Source organism: Bubalus bubalis, chromosome 18 (genome assembly GCF_019923935.1).
Source record: "Bubalus bubalis isolate 160015118507 breed Murrah chromosome 18, NDDB_SH_1, whole genome shotgun sequence".
Taxonomy (NCBI): Eukaryota; Metazoa; Chordata; class Mammalia; order Artiodactyla; family Bovidae; genus Bubalus; species Bubalus bubalis.
Genome location: NC_059174.1, coordinates 55,126,778 through 55,148,683, shown reverse-complemented (window position 1 = coordinate 55,148,683; position 21,906 = coordinate 55,126,778). Strand labels below are relative to the sequence as shown.

The 21,906-nt window shown below is 48.2% G+C and overlaps 1 protein-coding gene across 9 annotated transcripts in view; it reads right to left on the bottom strand.

Moving 5' to 3' along the window:
* Nucleotides 1–20,959, bottom strand: part of TRPM4 (transient receptor potential cation channel subfamily M member 4) — a 42,924-nt gene extending 21,965 nt beyond the window's left edge. For 7 of the 9 annotated variants that reach the window (XM_025269485.3, XM_006044606.4, XM_025269486.3 and 4 more), the window contains exons 1-12: nt 20,825–20,959; nt 20,435–20,502; nt 15,152–15,326; nt 14,707–14,887; nt 14,355–14,518; nt 14,011–14,194; nt 7,886–7,947; nt 7,560–7,751; nt 7,125–7,224; nt 4,216–4,328; nt 3,596–3,928; nt 3,283–3,414 (exon numbers count right to left, since the gene is read on the bottom strand). In XM_025269485.3, coding sequence (XP_025125270.3) covers nt 3,283–3,414; nt 3,596–3,928; nt 4,216–4,328; nt 7,125–7,224; nt 7,560–7,751; nt 7,886–7,947; nt 14,011–14,194; nt 14,355–14,518; nt 14,707–14,887; nt 15,152–15,326; nt 20,435–20,502; nt 20,825–20,848 — 1,728 coding nt within the window. In that variant the 5' untranslated portion in view covers nt 20,849–20,959. Of the gene's footprint in view, nt 1–3,282; nt 3,415–3,595; nt 3,929–4,215; nt 4,329–7,124; nt 7,225–7,559; nt 7,752–7,885; nt 7,948–14,010; nt 14,195–14,354; nt 14,519–14,706; nt 14,888–15,151; nt 15,327–15,795; nt 15,895–20,434; nt 20,503–20,824 lie in introns of those variants that run through there. The other 2 variants (XM_044930862.2, XM_025269488.3) reach the window with 2 other exon arrangements.
* Between the last annotated feature and the right edge of the window lie 947 nt (nt 20,960–21,906).

The following is a 21,906-nucleotide window of genomic DNA, read 5'->3' as shown; positions in this document are numbered from 1 at the left end:
AATAAATAAAATTTTTTTTAAAAAGCTGCTGTATATACCAGGAAATCTAGAAAACTGCAAACGACTGAGACTGGATGCGTGCTCAGAAAAGACTAAGGAAACCCCTAAGCTTTCATCTCTGGCTGACCTTTAGGCTCAGCCAAAGCAGGAAGCTGAAGCTAAAGCAGAATTGTAAACAGCCTCCCCAAGTGTTGAAAGACAGCTCCACAAACAGCCAGTTTGCACAGTGGGAGAGTTTTATTCCCCCACCTTCATGCATTTAAGGAAATCTCTGTCAAGTCACTATCTGACCACTAAGCTAACAGAACCGGACTTCAGTGGTCATACGTAATAAAGAAAATGGACTTTACAAAAATAGAAAAGTCACTAAACAAACAACAACAACCCACAAGCAGCAGCAACAACCCCTGAAAGAAGGAGCTAAGCCGATTTCCAGAGTTGCCATATTATAATAGTCAAAATGTCCTGTTTTCAACAACAAAAAATCACGAGGGTTACAAAGAACCAAGAAAGAATGACCCATTCACAGGACAAAAGAAATTAGGAAGCTGAGTCACTGGAATTACTAGAAAAAGACTTTAAATCAACTGTCTTAAATGTGCTCAAAAAGCTAAAGGAAATTATGAACAAAGAGCTAAAGGAACCCAGAAGAATGATGTCTCAGAAAATAGAGAATAGAAATAAAATATAGGGACTTCCCTGGTGGTCCAGTGGCTAAGACTCTGCACTCCCAGTGCAGGGAGTCCAAGTTCAATCCCTGGTTAGGGAACTGGATGCCACACGCCACAGCTGAAAATAGTGCCTGCTGCAACCAAGACCTCTCACAGCCAAATAAATAAATAGATTTTTTTTAAAAAAGAAATAAAGATATAGAGATTACAGAAAGGAACCAAGTAGAAATTCTGGAGCTGAAAAGTGCAATAACTGAAATGAAAAACTCTTAAAGGGCTTAAGAGCAGCATTAAGGAGGCAGAAGAAAGAGTTTGTAAACTTGAAGATAGGTCCACTGTGATTATCCAGCTTGAGGTGTAGAAAGAAAAAAGAATGAAGAAAAATAAACAGACCTTAAGAGATCTGTGGGACACCATTAATCAGACCAACACAGGCGTAATGGGAACCCCAAAAGGAGAGGACAGAGAGAAAGAGACAGAAAGGATATCTGAAGATAAAACAGACTGAAATTTCCCACATCTGATGAAATACATGAATCTATACATCCAAGAAGATGAAGAAATCCAAGTAGGATAAGTTCAAAGAGATTCACACTAAGAAACATTATAACCATTTAAAAAATTTAAAAAAGCAAAAAAATAAAAAAAAGAAACATTATAACCAAATTGCTGAAAGCCAAACAGAAAGAGAGAATTTTAAAATCAGCAAGACAGAAGTGACTCATGTAAGATCAAATAATTATATACGATAGTTACAAAACCATAAAACTCTTAGAAACATAGGGATAAAACTTTATGACCTTGTATTTGGCAATGGTTACTTAAGATATGCCACCTAAAGCACAAGAAATAAAGAAATAAAAAGGACAAATAGGACTTCATCAAAATGTAAACTTTTGTGCACCAAAGGACACTATCAATAGAAGAAAAAGACTGCGCACAGAAGGGGAGGATGTATTTGCAAATCATATATCTAATAAGGGATTAATACCCAGAACATATAAAGAATTCTTTAAACTCACCAACAAAAAAGACCGACAACCCAATTTAAAAATGGGCAAAGACTTGAATAGACATTTCTCCAAAAATATATAGATCGCCGAGAATCACATGAAAAGATGCTCAACATCATCAATCGTTAAGAAAATGCAAATCAAAACCACAATGAGGTACCATTTCACACCCATTAGAATGACAATTATAAAAAAGAAAGAGACAGAGAGAAGAAGGAAGGAAGGAAAAAAAGGGGAAGAGAAAAGAAAGTAACAAGTGATGGTGAAGATATGGAGAAACTAGAACAACTGTGCATTGCTGGTAGAAATTTAAAGGGTAACCCCATCATGGAAAACAGTATGGCAGTTCCTCAAAAAATGAAACCTAGATGGTCCAGCAATTCCACTTTCAGATATGTACTCAAAATAATTGAAAGCAAAGACACAAATAGATGTTCATACACTAATCAGAGCCGTATTTTCCACGATAGTCAAAAGGTCAAAACAATCCACATGTCCAGCAGCAGATAAACAGATAAAGAAAATATAGTATATCCATATAATGGAATAGTATTCAACCTTTAAAAGGAAGGATATTCTAACACATGCTATAACACTGATGAACCTTTATCTCAATTTTTAAAAAAATTTATATTTAGCTGATGACCAGATAACAATCCAAAGTTGAAGAACTCCTGTCAAGGTACTTCTTTGACACAAAAATAAGGTCTATTTCTGATCCTACTTGAATTCCATGACTTTCTTTTTAAACTTCTCAAATGCGTCCCAACACCTCAGCTTTAGTCCAGGCCCCCATCCTGGCTGCCTGGAGGATCCCAGCTTTACTTTCCCATGCGCTGTCCTTGCCTCTAGCTTTGTCTGCTTCTGCATTGCGACCACAGCAATGCATCTAGACTGCAAGAACAGTTAAGGTGAAACGACGTCCCATCATCTTCAGGTAACAGCTAGCTTCCTCACAGAGGCAACTATTTGAAAGGATGAGATTGAGGCATATGTACTGGTGGTGTTTAGTCGCTAAGACATGTCCAATTTTTTGTGACTGTAGCCTACCAGGCTCCTCCATCGGTGGGATTTCCCAGACAAGAATACTGGAGTGGGTTGCCATTTTCTTCTCCTGGGGATCATGCCTACCCAGGTACCCAGCCCGCAATCTCCTGCATTTCAGGCAGACTCTTTACGGCTAAACCGCCTGGGAGAAGCCCCGATGCATATGCATGAACGGGGTAAATGCCCAGCATACATGGTGAATGGAAGAATCGAGTTACAAGAAATGCATAGTGGGAGAGGCAGGAGAAAGAAGCAGCACTCAGAGTCATATATCAAGAATGGAGGAGGACCTCCCCAGCAGTCCAGTGGTTAAGATTCCTTCTTCCAATGAGGGTGTGGGTGGGGATAAGGGTTCGATCCCGGGTCCGGGAACTAGGATCTCACGTGCTGCAGAGTATGGGCAAAATTAAAAATAAATCAATAAAACTTAAAAAAAAAATGGAGAGGTGAGTGGGGGTACCAGAACCTTCCTGCTCAGGCACTGGAGCCCGGTAGGAAAAAAGGACAGGAATGTAGGAGAGAGTAGAATCAGAGATCAAGTCAGCACTCACCATCTCCCAGAAGTACAAGGCCATCTGAGACCTGTTGAGCAGCAGTGCCCAGAGGAGCAGGTCGCTCCAGGGGGCCTGCCCGGGGACAGCTTCCATCAGTTCGGAGGCAGCCTTATCTGACAGCATAAAAGACTGCAGACGGGAAAGGCGCGATGAGGGTTGGCTCCGTCCCAGACCCTTCCTGACTCCGTCCCAACCATCAACCCCACACCGCGTTCAGTCGCACACCCAGCTCTCTGATCACACCGTCTCCTGGCAGAGCCCCGCCCCCAGGTCGTTTCGTGCTCCCCCTGCTCCCAACCTCCTTTCTTACATTCTCTCTGCTGCTGTCGCTCCGGTGGGTGCCCCCGGCGGGGAACGTCGGCGCGCACGTCTTCCCCAGCAGCATGCGCAGCACCTGCCCCACCTTAGGAAACTGTGGCTCCTCAGAGGGTTTAAGGGCTGGGGCTTTGGTGCTTGCACCGTGTGACACTTGGTCCAGAAGGTTGCGGATAAGTGAGTTGGGGGGCGCTGCGTTGTAGAGCTGGGCCAGGCGCACCGGAGTCAGGAAGTGGCCCAGGCTGAGGCCATGGGAGATAAGCAAGCGCACGAACTCCGGTCGGTCGTTCAGGAGGGCGTCCATGAGGGAGGCCTCCAGGTGGAAGGACTGGTGGGGGTAGAATGAATGCGGGAAGAGTTGAGCACAGAGACGAGCAGAAGGCCAGGTGAGGTCAGAGGTTAAGGACAGGAGATGGGAGTACAGAACCATGAGTGATGGACAGATGGGGAGAGAGGAAATAAGGTGCGGACAGACAGACAACCAGAGATGGGTGGACAATTAAGAGAAGGCTGGACAGGCCATAATGGAAGACAGAGCCAGATGTCAAAGGAGTTGGAGGGGGAAGAACGCATCCCTTTTGTCTGGATCCCCACCTCCAGGCCCCAACCCCTCACCCGCCATTGGATGTCCCCCCGGAAGAGTTCACTCTGGGCAATGTCCACACGGTTCCAAGCCACAGCCAAACGCAACTCGTCCAGGTAAGCTGAGGCTTCAGAGCTCCCACAGGCTGAAAGGGTGACAGGGACAGGGGGCATGAAGTCAGGGCGGGGGGACTGGGAACAGGACGAGCATCTGTATTGCTTCTTCTTGAGATGCCTGACATTTAAACTCGGTACAAAGAGAGTGTTGTTGGGCAGAGTCTGGAGCCTTTAAGAAGCCAGGCATAAAGCAGGCACAAGCATAAAGTCATTCAGCTCAGGGACAGAACACAGACCAGTGGTTTAGAGGCCCCAAGAAAAGGAAAAGGAATCATTTATATTCACTTTACATTTATTGAGGTAAGCTATGAGCCAGGTGGGCTTCCCTAGTGGCTCAGACTAAAGAATCTGCCTGCGATGCAGGAGACCTGGGTTAGATCCCAGGGTCAGGAAGATTCCCTGGAGAAGGAAACGGCTACCCACTCCAGTATATGGGGAATTCCATGGATGGAGAAGCCTGGTGGGCTATAGTCCATGGGGTCGCAGAGTCGGACCTGACTTAGAGACTCAACAGCAACAACAACGGGCCAGGCAGTGAGAGATGGAGAGAGAAACTGGACGCAGGCCCTGCCCTGAAGGAAACTCATTCCAGGGAAATATGTCCCAGAATCACATAAACATCCTCAGAGTGATCAGTCCCCTTGGAGGTGGGTGTAGAATGTGATCAAGGCCAGAGGAGGCTACAGTCACAGAGGTATGGAGAGACCCCAAGGGAGCCTCCTAGAGGTGGACAACGAGGAAGGGCTTTTGAAAGACTAGTAGGATTTCTAAGTATGCGTCTAAAATGAGAAAAGAATCTCTGAGGCAGCAGGGGCAGCCCAAGCAAAAGCCTCGGTGCAGGAAAGCACAGGATATGACAGCAAATGTGAGTCACCCTGGCTTCCTGCAACTTGGGAGTATCTGTGAGAAGAAAGAGGAGCCCGTAGCAGGAAAAAAAATCCAAACATTAGCAGGGCTCCAGGAGACCCTGAGGCCATTCAAAAGAACAAGGAAGAACAAGTGGGCTTTAAAACTTTGATCTCAAAGTGTGCAGTCAACCTCGTGTGACCTTGGGCAAGTCACTATCCCCCTCTCTGAGCATTGTTTCTTCATCTGCAACCCAAGGAGACAATCCTTCTAGGCATGGGTGAAGGATCAGAGCAAAGACATGTGCTACCCGCTCAGAACCGGGCCTGGGTGTTCCTAGACTCTAAGAAGCATCCGTCCCCTTCCCCCATTCCTTCTTCACCTGCTGAAACCCCATCCCGTCAACTCTGCCAACACTGAGCCTGTCCAGCCATCTCCAGTTTCCCCAGCAGAGTTGCCCTGCTGCAAGCCACAGACTTATACCACCACCCCCTCAAACCACATCTTAGAGAGCGCTGTGTTTTCTCTCAGGAGGCTGGTGAGTTAACTTCTGTGAAGTGAATCACATTTGCTCACTGACTGCCATCCTCTATTAAAGGATGTGTCCCCATAAGAAGTGGAATCATATTAAGGAGAGCTCCCATTTATCAGACTTCCCCTGGGGCAGGCACTGCTGAGGCTCAAAACACTCCTGCCGGGCATTATCTCAGTGTTTTCAGAGACAGAAACTAAAGCTCAGAGAAGGAAAGTCTCTTTCTCAAAGTCACACAGCAGAGAGGGGGGCCATGCTGGTATTCAAATTTCAAATTCCAAAGTCAAAAATAACTACCTCACCACAGAATATGGTAGATGCAATTGGTGTGGGGACCTGGGGCTCAGAACGCATTAAAAATTCACACTATGCCTCTTGGGAGTTTTTTATCTAGGTGAGTGCTTTCCCTGTAAAACTCTTCTGACACCAAAATGACCCTCCACACACATCCCCACAGAGCCCTGGGGATCCACCTTAGCACTTATTTATCCCACTACCCCATCTTACTGACTCCAGGTTCTACTGGCTCTTCAAGGCCCAACTCAAATACCACCTCCCAATTGAATTTTTCTCGCCTTTCTGACAGCAGTTCCTCTCCATGTTTTTGTCTTGAATTTTACTTAAGATGTGTCCAAACAGCCCTGGTAGGAACTGCTTTTATCTCTGAAGCCTAAGCTAGTCTTGGCTGAATGAATAATGAGCTCCAACATCAGCCTCTACCATGTGGCCATTGCGCTCCCTGTCTTGGTTTTCATCATTCATTCCTCTAGTGAAATATCAGAAGTCCCTCACTGCGAGACGGCACTCTGGTTCATCTCTGATGCCACCACACCTCAGGGCTTAAAACATATCAGAGGCATGTAGGAAAGGCAGAAAGGGTGAGTGGGTGGATAGACGGAAGAATGGATGGATAAGATGGACGGATGAAAGAATGAATGGATGAAAAGATGGATAGATGACAGATGGATGGATGGATGGATGGATGGAAGGATGGATAGATGAAAGATGGATGGATGGATGAAAAGATGGATGGGTAAATGAAAGACGAACGGATGGAAGAATGACGAGTGGATGGAATTGTTAACAGAGGGGTGAATAGATTGGTAGAAGGATGGGTGAATGGCAAGATGGATGAATGGTTGAACAGCTGATGGAATGGAAGGATGAAGGGAATAATGGGTAGATAGATCAGTGTACATATGGCTGGCTAGATGGATGAAAGGATGGGTGGATGGATGCAACAGAAAGAAAGCAATGTTGGAACATACTGAAAGTATCTTGGGACAACTGTCCAATAGCACCGTGCAAAGCCCCAAAAGGCACTGACAAAAGGAAAGAGCTAAAAAGAGGCACAACTTATTAGAGAGGATGGGTAAAGTGCCGAAGACAGGCGAGGTGTCCAAAGTTGAGCTGACAGAAGCAGAGGTTGGGGGATTTCAAGTCTTACCCTTGACAAGGGCCCTTAAGACAATGGTCTCAAATTCCTCAGGGCCGTCATCAGTTGAATAGACCGTCAGCAGCTCCTTCCGAGTCATGATCCTCTCCACCTGCAGAATACCAAATTCTGCCACCCCCACCCAACTCCCTGCTCCTGTCCACAGAGATAAAGGAGAACATTCCCCTGCAGGACCCCATAGTCTAGGTGCCCAGCACCCTTTACTCCCAGAACCTAGGGGTGTCCAGGCCCCCAGGCCTCTTCTCCCTCAGACCCAGGAGTCCAGGTTCCCAGGCTTTCCTCATATCCATGAGGCTGGGCCCCCGTTCCCCTTCCCTTGGATCCAGGACTCCAAATCTTCAGCATCCTCACATCTCAAGACCCAGGAATCCAAGCCCCCAGCTCTCTCCCATCTCAGGTTCCAGAGTTGGGCCCTCAGTGTCCTACCTGGGCCTGCAGGACCTCAGGGTCCCCTTTGGGGAAGAAACGCTTAATCAGATCTCGGGGTTCACGTTGCCTGCCCCCGCCACTCCCTGGAGCCAGAGTGTCCTCCAGGATCTCTGCCAGGCAGTCTGCAGCTCCCCCAGATCCGGCCACCAGGAGGCAGGGGAGCTGAGCCTGGGTGGCGTTCTCTATCCGCTACAGAATAAAAGGGGCAGGCAGGTTAGGGAAGGAAAGCATTCACCCTTCCTGGAGCCTAGATTCCCAGCCCTCTTCTCCTCCAGGACTTGGGACCCAGGAGTACAGCCCCCAGGCCCCCTGGGCTCCTATACCTTCAACATCTTCTCATCACCGTCAATCAGGAGGAGGAGGACAGGGATGTCAATGCCAGTCCCTGCAGGGAGAACAGAGCAGAAGGCTTGGGCAGCTCCCATCAGCCTCTGCTGGGGATGGCAATCACATTTCCCAGGAGTCCCTGGGGCAAACCCTGGCTTCTGCCTAAAATCCTCAGTCCTGAGGCTCATGGGAACTGTCAAGCCTTTGAGGGTGTTGGGAGGAGCTGGATCTCAAAGACAGTAGTGTTCAACTTCTCAAGGGAGGACAGGGCTGGGAACCTGGACTCCTGGGTTCCCGAATGAGGCATGAGTCAATCCTGTGACTGATTAACTGACCTGGAGCCAGGAGAGGATGAAAGTTCAAACAGAAAATGAAGGAAATAAGGAATAGGAAGGACTATCCAAATACAATAAAGATATGTATCGAAGCCCAATAGCAAACTCATAAAAGTTTTCTATTAACTCTATTCCCATTAAAATAAGAAATGAGACAACATTACTACTAGTCACACTTATCTGGGTGTCTTGAGCTAATGCAATAATGCAAGAAAATGAAATAACTAGAGTGAAAACTTGTATTTTTTTTTGAAGCTGGAAGAGACAAAGGTATTTATTTGAAGAAAAGATGATCTACATTCTCAGAAAATTGGAGAGACTCCACTCAAAATATCTAAATACTAATAAGAGAATTTGGTTAAGTGGATTAATACAAGAAAAATACACAAAAATCAAAACCTTTTTTCCAGCTAGTAAGACTATGTATCTTATCCACATTTCCACAAAAATGATAAAATACCCAGGGATTAATTTGTATAGACAGTTATGATATTTTTATAAGATTGATAAAGCGTTATTTAAGGACAAGGTATGACTAAATGGAAAAGTAAGTGTCATGTCAACCTGTCACAATGTAACACACGAATTCAATGCAGTTGGGGAAAGAGGGAAGTTGAAGAAGGCTGGCAGTCTTTTTCCTTTGTTCTTTTTTAATGGAACAAAATAATTTTAAAATTCATACAAAAGAATAAATATTGAAGAGTTAAGAAATTGTTGAAAAAGCACAGTGAGGAGGAACTTTCTCTGATATATATATTTAAACATCTTTAAACTGCTGTACACAAAATATATTTTTGGCACAGGAATAAATGCATAGAGAAGTAGAAGAGGAGAAGGTTTAGCAATAGTTCAGTGTATAAAGGAACTGAATATATAACTGAAGTGGCATTTCAATTTAGCTGCAAAAAGATAGTTTATTTATTAAATGGTCATGACGAAAGTACAGCTTCCCATTTAGAAGAAAGAAATGTAGACTCTACCTCAAAATACGTAAAAATCATTTCCAGATGGATTGAGGTTTAAATATAAAAGTATAAGATATTAGAAAAGAAGACTTAGAATATTTGTGTAGCATTGGAGTGGAATGGACTTTTCTAAAAAGACCAAGAGAAACCAAGGGGTTATAAAAGGAATAATAAATATATCGAACCACGTTAATATGATCAAATTTTTATGGAAGTAGACACCAGAATTAAAGTATCTTTTAAAAATTTTACAATACATCTAACAGTTAAAGCTTTCCTATCAATAGGATATAAAGAATTCTTATAAAAAGATTTTTAAAAGAATCCAATTCAAAAAGGGCAAAGAATATGAATAGATATTTTATATTCAGTTCATACTGAATAGAAATCTGATTAGCCAACAAAATGTGTTTTTATCTTTTACTAATGGTTAGATAAATTAAAACATGAAATTAAAAGTGCGAAATCAGGACTTCCCTGGTGGTCCAGTGGTTAAGAATCTGCTTGCCAATGCAGGGGACACGGGTTCAATCCCTGGTCTAGGAAGATTCCACATGCTGAGGGGAACTAAGTCCGTGTGCCACAACTACTGAGCCTGAGTTCTAGAGCCCAGCTTCTCAACAGGAGAGGACACTGCAGTGAGAAGCCTATGCATCACAACTGGAGCGTAGACCCCACTTGCAGCAACCAGAGAAAGCCCAAGCGCAGCAGTGAAGACCCAGCACAGCCAAAGTTAAATAAAAAAAATTTTTAAGTGATACATCACTTTCTACCCATCAAGTTGGCAAATAAAAATTAAAGCAAGAATATCCAGAGTTGGTTAAGACTGATTGGAAAAGGAAACTCACACATTCTTGATGAGAGAGTGAATGAAAACTGCTACACACTTTGAGAAAGTTACCTAGTACTATTAGAACACACACAGCAATCTCACTTTCAAGATCTACTGTATAGAATTTTAAACACCTGGATGTTGGGAGTTCCCTGGCGGTCCAGTGATTGGTCCTGAGCTGCCTCCCTGGTTGGGGAACGAAGATCCCACAAATGGTGGAGCACAGCCAGGAAAAATAAATTTTTAATTAAAAAAAATTAAAATAAAAACACTGGGATGTAATTATGGACATTTATACAAAGATATTTTTTCAGCATTGTTTGTAGTGCCAAACACTGATAGAAGTTTAAGTATCCACCAATTGAGAAAAATTTAAATAAGAGATGGAAAAACATTATAAAGGAATATCATGCAACCATTAGAAGGAGATGCAAGATAAAGAAGTTTGGACCTAAAAGGATGGTTATAAGAAAGTGATATGTATATGTATAGTATAAAAGAAAGAAAGACCAGAGAGGTGGAAATATAATAACATAGGATTTTATAAACACAGAGAAAAGTATAAAAGGATAAACCCCAAAACATATAACACTGATTACCCCAATAGAGGGGGCTGGAGCTGGGAAGGGAATTTTCTAACTTCTTTTTTCTTCTTCTTCTTCTTTGACCTGTGGGTTATTTACAAACTACAACTCATGCAATGATAAGAATTTCCTTACATACTTTCGCATGGTTTGATTAGCTCCAATAAACACATATTAAAGTTGCCACATATTAAACACATATTAATTTTTAAAATTTAATTAAAATATTAAATTAATATTAAAATATTATGTTGAGTGAAAGGAGGCAATTTCAAAAGGTCATATATTATATTCCATTTATTTATCTTCTGGAAGACAGAGGCCTCAAGTGATAGTAAACAGATTAGTGACTGGGTACCCAAGGGCTGGGTACCAAAGGGGTGCCTTGATGGGAACAGAACTGGTCTGTGTCCTGATTGTGGAAATGGCCACATGAATCTCTGTACATATGCCTAAACTCACAGAATTATACACCTCAAAAAGTCAGTTTACACCCCAAGAAGATAATTTAAAAAATAAGATTAAGGGAAACCTCCTACGTTATTGGTGTGAACGTAAATTGGTGTAGCCACTATGGAGAACAGTAAGGAGGTCCCTTAAAAAGCTGAAAATAGAGCTACCATATGATCCAACAATCCCACTCCTGGGCATATATTTGGAGAAAACCGTGATGCGAAAAGATACATGTTCCCCAACGTTCATTGAGCACTATTTACAGTAGCCAAGACATGGAAACCTCCTAAATGTTTATCGATGGAGAACTGATAAAGAAGATATGATGTGTATATGTTTATATATGTGCATGCGTATACATGGGCTTCTCTGTGGCTCAGTGGCAAGACTGCACGTGCGGTGCAGGAGACCAGGGTTCGACCCTGGGTTGGGACGATCCCCTGGAGGAGAGCATGGCAACCCACTCCAGTATTCTTGCCTGGAGAATTCCATGGACAGAGGAGCCTGGCAGGCTACAGTCCATGGGCTTGCAAAGAATTGGACACGACTGAGCGACTAAGCACAGCACATATGTATAAATATATGTGCATATGTATATAAGATGTGATATGTGTATATATATAATTATAATTATATATACATTATATATAATGGAACATTACTCAGCCATAAAAAAGAATGAAATTTAAAAAAAAAAAAAAGAATGAAATAATGTCATTTCCAGCAACATGGATGGACCTAGAGATTGTCATCCTGAGTGAAGTCAGACAGAAAAAGACAAATATCATATGATAATTGCTTATATGTGGAGTTTTTTAAAATGGTACAAATGAAGCTATTTACAAAACAGAGTCACAGATGTAGAAAACAAACTTATGGTTACCAAGGGGGAAAGCAGGGCAGGAGGGATAAGCTGGGAGATTGGAACTGACATATCACACTAGGTACAAAAAGTGCAAGTGTTAGTCGCTCAGCATGTCCGACTCTTTGAGACCCCATAGACTGTAGCCTGCCAGGCTTCTCTGTCCATAGGATTCTCCAGGCAAGAATACTGGAATAGGTAGCCATTCCCTTCTCCAGGGGGCTCTTCCTAACCCAGGGATCGAACCCAGGTCTCCTGCATTGCAGGCAGATTCTTTGCCATCTGAGGCACCAGCAAAGGCTATTATGTATAAAGCCCACTATGTATAAAATAGATAACTAATAAGAACTCTACTCAACACTCTGTAATGACCTATATAGGAAAAGAATCTTAAAAATCATGGATATCTGAGTCACTTTGCTGTACAACAGAAAGTAACATGACATTGTAAATCAGCTATATTCCAATAAAAATTAATTATATAAAAAAAAATCCCTACATGTGTGAGTCGGACTCTGGAACCACTGGGCCCGATAAACTAGTGTGTATGCCCTATACTTTGACTTTGATCAAGGAATAGTGGCTGGAAGGAACTTTGAGTTGTCTCTTCTGAGAGGGTGTGTTCTATGAGTGGGAAGAAAAATAAAGTGGTTCGTTAACCAAAAATAAAATAAAATGATAAAAATAAGATTAAAATTGCCCCAAAACTAATTAAATTTCAAGAATTAGGTGGACACCTTTTAAAATATAAGAAACGTTTATAAAGAAGCAGCTTTCTGTTCAGCTGATTTTCTACACTGGACATTTGTTTCTGTTTTAGTGATTATGCTCTTGTCTGTATCAGTTCATTGCTTCTACTTCCTCTAGATTTGTCTTGCTCTTCTGTTTCTTCTGTTTGGATCTTCCCTGGTGGCTCAGACAGTAAAGTGTCTGCCTACAATGCCTACCATGTGGGAGACCCGGGTTCAATCCCTGGCTCGGGAAGATCTCCTGGAGAATGAAATGGCAACCCACTCCAGTACTCTTGCCTGGAAAATCCCATGGATGGTGGAACCTGGTAGGCTACAGTCCATGGGGTCGCAAAGAGTCGGACACGCCTGAGTGACTTCACTTCTGTTTCTAGGATTTTTTTAAATTGGAGACAAATCATTGATTTTCAACCTTCTTTTTCTTTTCTTTATTATATATGCATTTAAGTCTACAGATTTCCCTCTAGGTATTGCATTGTGCTGTGCTGTGCTTAGTCGCTCAGCCATGTCCGACTCTTTGTGACCCCGTGGACTGTTAGCCCACTAGGCTCCTCTGTCCATGGGATTCTCCAGGCAAGAATACTGGAGTGGGTTGCCATTCCCTCCTCCAGGGGATCTTCCCAACCCAGGGATCGAACCCAGGTCTCCCACGTTGCAGGAGGACTCTACAGTCTGAGCCACCAGGGAAGCCCAAGAATACTGGCGTGGGTAGCCTATCCCTTCTCCAGGGGATCTTCCCGACCCAGGAATCGAATCTGGGTCTCCTGCATTTACCAGCTGAGCTACCAGGGAAGCCCGAGCATTAGCTGCACCCCCAAACATGTTGGTATGTCATGACATAACCATCACTCAGTTCAAAATATTACCTAGCTTCTTTTTTTTTTCCTTCTTTGATCCATGGGTTAATCACAAACTACAATTCATGCAATAATATGGATGAATCTCACAGAAGTAACGTTGACTATGAGAAGCGAGAATTTAAGACGTGAGGATAGTATGATTCTAGTCATATGAAACAGGTTCAGAACTACCCAACGCTGTGACAAACACGATGAGGTGGCCTTTGGGTGTGGTTAGGAGAAGGCTTCTGAGGGCTGGTATTATTCTGTTTCTTGATCTGGGTCCTGGTTGCCCAAGTGGGTTCCGTTTGTTAAAAACTCATCAAGCTGTCCACCTTTGTGCATTGCAGATTTCAAGATAAAGGATTTTTTTAAACACAGCAAGTGATGGGAGAAGGCCCTTGACCGTAGGAAACTCCCCCTGGCTGCAGTCCCCAGATTCCAACCAGAGGGGACCACTGGGATCCTGAGCAGTGAATCCCCAGTGGAGGAAGCCACTCACCTCCCACGCCCGTCTTCTGTTGGGCCAGGTAGGACTCGAAGCCCAAGCGGAAGCGGTTCTCACCGCCCAGGCGGCCATGTGTGCCGTCATCCACCAGGAGGAAGGCCGAGTAGTTGTAGTCAAGAGGGAACTGGACCCCATCCTCCGGGTCTCCTCGCCACCGGTACCTTGCGGGGAACGAGCCCTGGGGGGACAAGTGGCCAGACCAGGGGGTCTCTCCATCAGGGCCAAGGGCACAGACACTAGGCGCTCAAACCTCCCCTAACCCTAAGCCCCAGCCCCCTCCCCACTCAGACCCGGGGCTCCAGGCCCCCAGCCCCCACTTCCAAGACCCCGAATCCCACCTTGGGGTTGGTGAGAGTGTCTCTATTCCGCACCACGCCCCAGGGGGCCACGCCCATGGCCACCACCTTGCTGCCCCCAGTGCTGGCCGTCTGGTGGTCCCGCACGGCTGCACCGACGTGCCGGCCAATGCCTTTGTGCAGCCCTCCAGTGACAATCCAGGCCCCTACACAGGGACACAGAGAGCAGTGGTGAGGTCCAGAGACAACGCAGGCTGCAAGCAGAGACACAGAAAGAGACCAGAGAGAGAGAGACAAAAGCCACACAGAGACGGCAGGGGAGAAGACAGGCATTCCAGGGAAGTGGGGGGAGATGGGGGGGCCAGGAGGCACAGCCCCACCCCTCCTCAGTCACCTGTGCTCTGGGCAGCCCGCACCAGCCCGCGTCGCAGCAGGTCCTGCAGCCAGGTCTGGAGGATGGGGCCCCCTGACCCCCCCAGCACTGACACCACCAGGTTCGGGGCCCGGAAGCCCCACACTTTGGTGACCAGAGTATAAACCGTAGCTGGATCCGTGCGGTCCGAGAGCCGGAGGAACTGTGGACACACGAGAGGAAGGGACACGGGGAGAGGGGACAGAGAGAGAGGGACAGAGATGCAGAGAGAGGAGCACAGAGATGGGGGGACAGAGACCCAGAGAGAGGAGGACAGACTTACAAAAGACAGAGGGGGTGGAGGGGACAGAGACCCGGGAGAGATGAAGACAAGGATGGGCAAGTGAGGAGACAGTGTTCAGCTGGGTTGCTGAGGCACACAGTCCCACTGGCCACCCCCAGCCTTGTCCAGACATGCTGGCCTCACATTGCTGATCTTGCGGCTGGCGCCCAGGAAGTCCAGGTCCCCGAAGGCATCTGTGGGCTTCTCCGTGGTGTGCAAGTCACTGTCCCATATGGTCACCACGGCTGCCCCGAATGCATCCTCCACAGCCACGGATGGGTGGGCACCCCGGGGATGCCCACACTGGCACAAGGTCCCCCTGGGGGAGGGGCAGAGAAGAGGATGAACCCCAGGAGTGTCCACACCAACCCAAAGCATCCTGCAGAAATGTCCCTATCTCTGTGTGCCCCCCCAGAGGCGCTGACCGTCCATGCTGACCCTGGCACTGCCCTTCCTTGGCAGGGAGAGACTGGGGCAGAACAACCACAGTCACCTCGCCCGCCAGCAGGAAGCCACAGTGGCTCGAGCCAGCCTGGGCAGGGAGGTCTATGTACAGGGCCCCACACCCACTGTTGCCTTCAGGGCCTGAAGTGGGAAAGTTCCGGGGTGACCTTGCTGCCCCCGGTCCACACAGATGATATTCGCATGAAAAGGGAAATCAAGAGAGTGATTCAGAGAGCATGCACGTTCTAGAGGCCAAGGAGGCTGAGTAACTTTGAGCAAGTAGCTTCACCTCTCTGAGCCTCAATTTCCCCCTCAAATGAAAAGACAATAATAGCACAGCCTACTTCAGAGAACTGTGAGGAGCCAATGAAATTACGTTTCTTCAGACGGGGGCTGCATACCAGATCCAGTCTCCGCGAACTCCACACAGAGCTTTAAATAACCTTGAATAGCACAGTGAGAAAGTCATTCCTTTTTGAGCTCTCCTGATTACGGTCAAGGAGAGAGCTCTGCTCAGCTGAGCGCTAGAATATTTGTCATGCCTAACTCTTTACTATTTTTTTTTTTTTAATAACAGAGACAAGTTGGCCTCGGGCTCAGAAAAAGGCTGGCAACAGCATCCATTTAGAAGGTAAATACTTCGGCTTAGTTTTTATTGTAATTGTCTTTTATGGCTTGTTTCTTTCTCTTTGTGGCAAATGGAACGGATTTTCCTTTTATGGTGATCATATATGAGACATTTTCCCCCCTAAATAAATATATAATTATCCCTAGTGACTTAATGGGATTGGCACCTGAGTTTTAAAAGAGCAAGCACCGAGGGTTGAGAGATGAGGGATTGGTTTGGAAAGGTATCTAAATTTCTTTGGTCCCTGATGCCAGAAGGGATTCAGATATCAGGGGAGACCAGCATTTATGTAAACAGTGAGTGAGTAATAGTCGCTCAGTCGTGCCCGACTCTTTGCGACCCCATGGACTGTAGCCTGCCAGGCTTCTCTGTCTACGGAATTCTCCAGGCAAGAATACTGGAATGTAAACAGAGTAAGCTACAACTTAAACAGACTAATTTTCTAGAAGGAACAGCACGAGTGGTCCATGGATTTAGCAAAAGTTGTAAAGACAACAGGGGCTTCCCAGGTGGCGCTTGTGGTAAAGAACCTGCTAGCCAAGGCAGGAGACAAAAGTTAAGAGACTAGGGTTCAATCCCTGGGTCGGGAAGATCCCCTGAAGGAGAGCATGGCAACCTGCTCCAGTATACTTTCCTGGAGAACCCCATGGACAGAGGGACCTAGCGGGCTACAGTCCATAGGGCTGCAGAGAGTCAGACGCGATTGAAGCCACTTAGCACACACGTGCACACGCAAAGACAACAAAAATAATCAAGCCATCACGCTGAATATACCAGCTCCTGGCAGAGTGAGGACTATGGGACACACACCTCCTCCTTTCTGAGTCAACCGTCAGGGTCCTGGCATGCCTCAGTTTACCCACCTGATCCTTTCACCCATCTCAACCCAGTCCCTGGGCACCCCCCTCCCTCGTTCCTGTCCATCTACTTCCCATGAGCCCTTCCTGGCAAAATTTCTTCAAGGAATGTTCTAGAACCTGAACTCTCCAGTACAATAGCCTCTAGCCACACAGCGCTCCTTGTAGTCAAATAAAATTAAATACAATTAAAAATTCAGTTCCACAGTCGCTCTGGCCACATTTCAAGTGACCAGGAGTCACACGTGTGTGACCAGTGGGTGCCATATTGGATGTGACTATAGAACATTTTCATCATTCCAGAAAACTCTAGTGGACAGCACTGGCAGACACCCCATCTGCCTATCTCATCTCCTACCCACCCTTTTCTCTGCATGGCCACAGAAACCAAAACTGTACCCGATAAAATCAGCGGTTACCTGCACGAAAAAATCAGCGGTTACCTGCATGTCCCCAAATACAATGGTTTCTATTCAGGTTTTATCTGACTCTGACGAAACAGCACCAGTCATGGCTAAAAGGCTCTGATTCTAGAAAACTTTTTCCTTGGCAGAGCACACCCGTTCCCCTGGCTGCCCTGTCCGGCCTCATCTGCAGCTTTCTCTTCCTCTGTGCCTCCCTCGAGTCCAGGTGTTCCCCAGAGCCAGGGCCACGTGCCTTCCTGACATGGGTCTCAAGCTCAGTGTCCCCAAGGGCCAGGCAGGGGAGAGAAAGAAGCATCAGGGGGAAGATTATAAGTGGGTGTGCTGGACACCGTCTTGACTTGAGGTAGCATGTCTGTCTTGAAGCATTCAGAGACACGTTTTTAAGGAACCCTCTTCCATGGCAGTGGGTGGGAGGTGGAGGGGTGGAAGAATGGGCCATAGAATTACCCATTCGCAACATCCTCCGATTTTATGCTTTCTTCCCACGCCCATCCCACTTCCACAGTTTCCACTACCATCTACAGCTGCTGCTGCTGCTGCTGCATCACTTCAGTCGTGTCCAACTCTGTGCGACCCCATAGATGGCAGCCCACCAGGCTCCCCCGTCCCGGGGATTCTCCAGGCAAAAACACTGGAGTGGGTTGCCATTCCTTCTCCAAAGCATGAAAGTAAAAAGTGAAAGTGAAGTCACTCAGTCGTGTCTGACTCTTCGTGACCCCATGGACTGCAGCCTACCAGGCTCCTCTGTCCATGGGATTTTCCAGGCAAGAGTACTGGAGTGGGGTCCCATCACCTTCTCCGACCATCTACAGCTAGGACTTCTCAAATCCTTCTCAAATCTAGGGTGGACGTTGCAGACCTTTCCTGAGTCCCTGACCCAGGTCTGCCATGCCCTTGGTTCTCATGCTCCTGGGTTCCCATCTCTGGGGCTCCCAAGCCCCAGACCAGATGTCTAGGCCCATCCTCCCCTTGCCCCTCATTCCACAAATCCATAGGCCCCCAGGCTTTTGCCCCGTGAATCTTTGCCCTGACCCCTCCTCTCTGTGTCCCCACAGCCCTGGCTGCCTCAGGCCTCTTCTCCTCCCACTTGACCCTTGCCTGACATGGGTCTCAAGCTCAGTGTCCCCGAGGGCCAGGAAGGGGAGAGAAAGAAGCATCAGGGAGAAGATTATAAGTGGGTGTGCTGGACACCATCCTGACTTGAGGTAGCATGTCTGTCTTGAAGCATTCAGAGTCACGTTTTTAAGGAACCCTCTTCCATGGCAGTGGGTGGGAGGTGGAGGGGTGGAGAGATGGCCATAGAATTACCCATTCGCAACATCCTCCAATTTTATGCTTTCTTCCCACGCCATCCTACTTCCACAGTTTCCATTACCATCTACAGCTAGGACTTCTCAAATCCTTCTCAAATCTAGGGTGAACGTCGCAGACCTTTCCTGAGTCCCTGACCCAGGTCTGCCATGCCCTTGGTTCTCATGCTCCTGGGTTCCCATCTCTGGGGCTCCCAAGCCCCAGACTAGATGTCTGGGTCCATCCTCCCCTCACCCCTCATTCCACAAATCCATCGGCCCCCAGGTTCCTGCCCCCTGAATCTTTGCCCTGACCCCTCCTCTCTGTGTCCCCACAGCCCCAGCCTGCCTCAGGCCTCTTCTCCTCCCACTTGACTCTTGCCCAGCCTTTTCCCCGGCTTCCTGAACTCCCATTCATCTTCACGTGGCCCCCAGGGAGTTCCACACCCAGAGCTGACCCTGCCCCTCCCAGGGCTCCCTGGAACACCCAGAACCGGTCCCCAACCCCTCAGGGTGGCATTTGAGGCCCTGTGACTTCTGGTCCCACCCTCTTCCTTGGTTTCCTCTCTCCGATGGCCCTGGCACCCTGAACTCTGCCCTCTCTTCAATCCACAATGTCAACAGGGGGCGATTTATACTTGCTGTTCCCACTCCTGGAATCCAGCCCACCTTCAGCTGTCAAACTCCAACTCTGTCACCTTCAAATGTCCCCTCAGTGGCCCCTCTTCCTGTGTCCCCTCCCAGCCTTAACCAGATGCTCCCCCGGGGGCCAGCGGTGTGTCCTCTGCAGCTCTCACTTCCTTGCCTTAGAATCATCTTCCTCCCACCAGACCAGAGGTTTCTAAACTTCCTTGACCACCCTTCCCCTCAGTAAAAGTTTCTGAGCACTCACCCCCAAATAGTATTTATATTTACGCATCATTCAAGCCATCCTGCACTAATAGAATAAATTCATAATAGAACACACCCTAAATTAGGAACACTGACATTTCCCACACCCCAAGGGTGGTCTTAAGGACACCAGAAAGCCAGAGCCTCCTTGAGAGACCATCACTGAAGGCCAGGAGCTCCTAAGAGCCGCCACTCTTCACCCCAGCTTACCCAGCGCAAGCACAGGGTCTACGCACACGAGTTAGTAACTGTGACCTTCCAGTGGGAGTCAGACATATTTGCCAGGGCTTACTAAGCACTGGGTGCCGTTTCAGAAATACCGCAAGCATTAACTTGTTTAATTCTCACAATAGCTTCAGGAACTAGAGCCTGTTTTTATGCCCAGATGATAGATGAGTACAATGCCCAGAAAGGTAAAATGATTTGCCGGAAGCCACCTAGCACCTCAGTTGAAATTTGTATCTCCGTTCAAATGTGAACCACGGCAAGGGCCTGTACTCTTGCAAACAGTGCTCCCCCTTGGAAGTGCTGAGTGAGAGTTTCTTGGAGGAATGAAGGAAGGGATGAATGAATGAGACAGAGACAGCCAAGAAAGAAAGACAAGAGAAAGTGACACCAGAAGGCAGACACCCAGAAGGGAAACTGGGAAGGAAAGAAACAGAAGCCTGCCCTGGGGCTTTAACACTGATCCTGAGCGCGAGGCCGGGAAGTTGCAAGTGTTTGCAGACTGACCCAAGGCCTCCCCGATATACAGGGCCACCGGGGAACGCCCTTGGGAGTGTCCGCAGTGACAGGACCCGGGACCGAAAGGACCCGAAGGGCGCGGTTTGCGGTGTGCGGGGCTCAGCGGGCCCGGGACGCTCGAGGGTCTGTCCCCTGGGCGAGCTCCTCACCCCGAATCTGTGGGGTCAGCGACGAAAGTCGTGCACGTCTTCTTCTTGAAGATCTTGGGAATCCAGCTCTGGGGGGACAGGAACAAGGGATGAGGGGATCAAGCTCAGTCCTGCGGACACGGAGTGACCCGCCCGCGCCCTAGCGGGAGATCCGGGAGTCCGCGACCCCCAGCATCATCCTCTCCCGGACTCCAGTGACTCGACCCCCACCCCCAGCCTCTCCTCTTCTATCCGTCCCCAGGGACCCAGGAGTCCCGGCCTCCAGCAACCCCCACCCCACCCCCCTCTTTGTCTGACCCGAGAATCTAGGTCTCAAGCGTCCTCCTCCCCGCGAGCAAGGAGGCCCGGCCCAGGCTCCCTGTTCCCTCAGACCCGGGTCCGGCGCTGTACCTGCTCCTTCTCCGCACCCACCATGCTGCCACGGCCACAGCCACCTATCTGGCAGCCCGCACCCCCTCCACCAACCCGGGGCTGCAGACGCGCCCGGGACAGACCGGATCCGCCGCCTCCCCGCCCAGCCCGGGGCGGGACCAGGTCTGCGGGGCGGAGAGCGCAGGGGATGCGTAGAGCGGGAGGCGGGGCCGAGGCTGGAACAGGACTAGGGGCAAGGGGTCAGGGACCAGAGAGAGGAGGTCAGGGAACCAGGGTGAGGGGGACGGGGACCAGAGAGAGGGGGACGGGGACCAGGGAGAGGGGGACGGGGACCCAGGGAGAGGGGGACGGGGACCAGAGAGAGGGGGACGGGGACCCAGGGAGAGGGGGACGGGGACCAGAGAGAGGGGCACAGGGACCAGAGAGAGGGGCACAGGGACCAGAGAGAGGGGGACAAGGACCCAGGGAGAAGGGGATGGGGACCCAGGGAGAGGGGGACGGGGACCCAGGGAGAGGGGGATGGGGACCAGAGAGAGGGGGACGGGGACCCAGGGAGAGGGGGATGGGGACCAGAGAGAGGGGCACAGAGACCAGAGAGAGGGGGACAAGGACCCAGGGAGAAGGGGATGGGGACCCAGGGAGAGGGGGATGGGGACCAGAGAGAGGGGGTCAGGGACCAGAGAGAGGGGGACGGGGACCCAGGGAGAGGGGGACGGGGACCCAGGGAGAGGGGGACGGGGACCCAGAGAGTGAGAGACAGAGTCCAAGAGAGGGGGGACAGAGGTCAGAGAGAGGGGGATGGGGACACAGAGAGGAAATGCCAGCGATGAGGGAGAGGGTCCACTGACTACACTGACAAAGTGTTGGGGGACACAGAGACTTAGGTGGGGGCAGAGAATTGGAAGGGTGGAGGGCTGCACTGACCCAAGAGACAGTGAGAAAGGCTTGGATAGGTGGATAGTGTGCACACAGACACACTCAAGAGTGAGAAGAAGGGGACAGAATCCTCAGGACGGGGACAGGGGTCCTGAGAGAGCAGGTGAAGAAGGCTGGGACCCCAAAGAGCTGGAGCGGCAGTGCTGGGATGAGCAGTGGGAGGT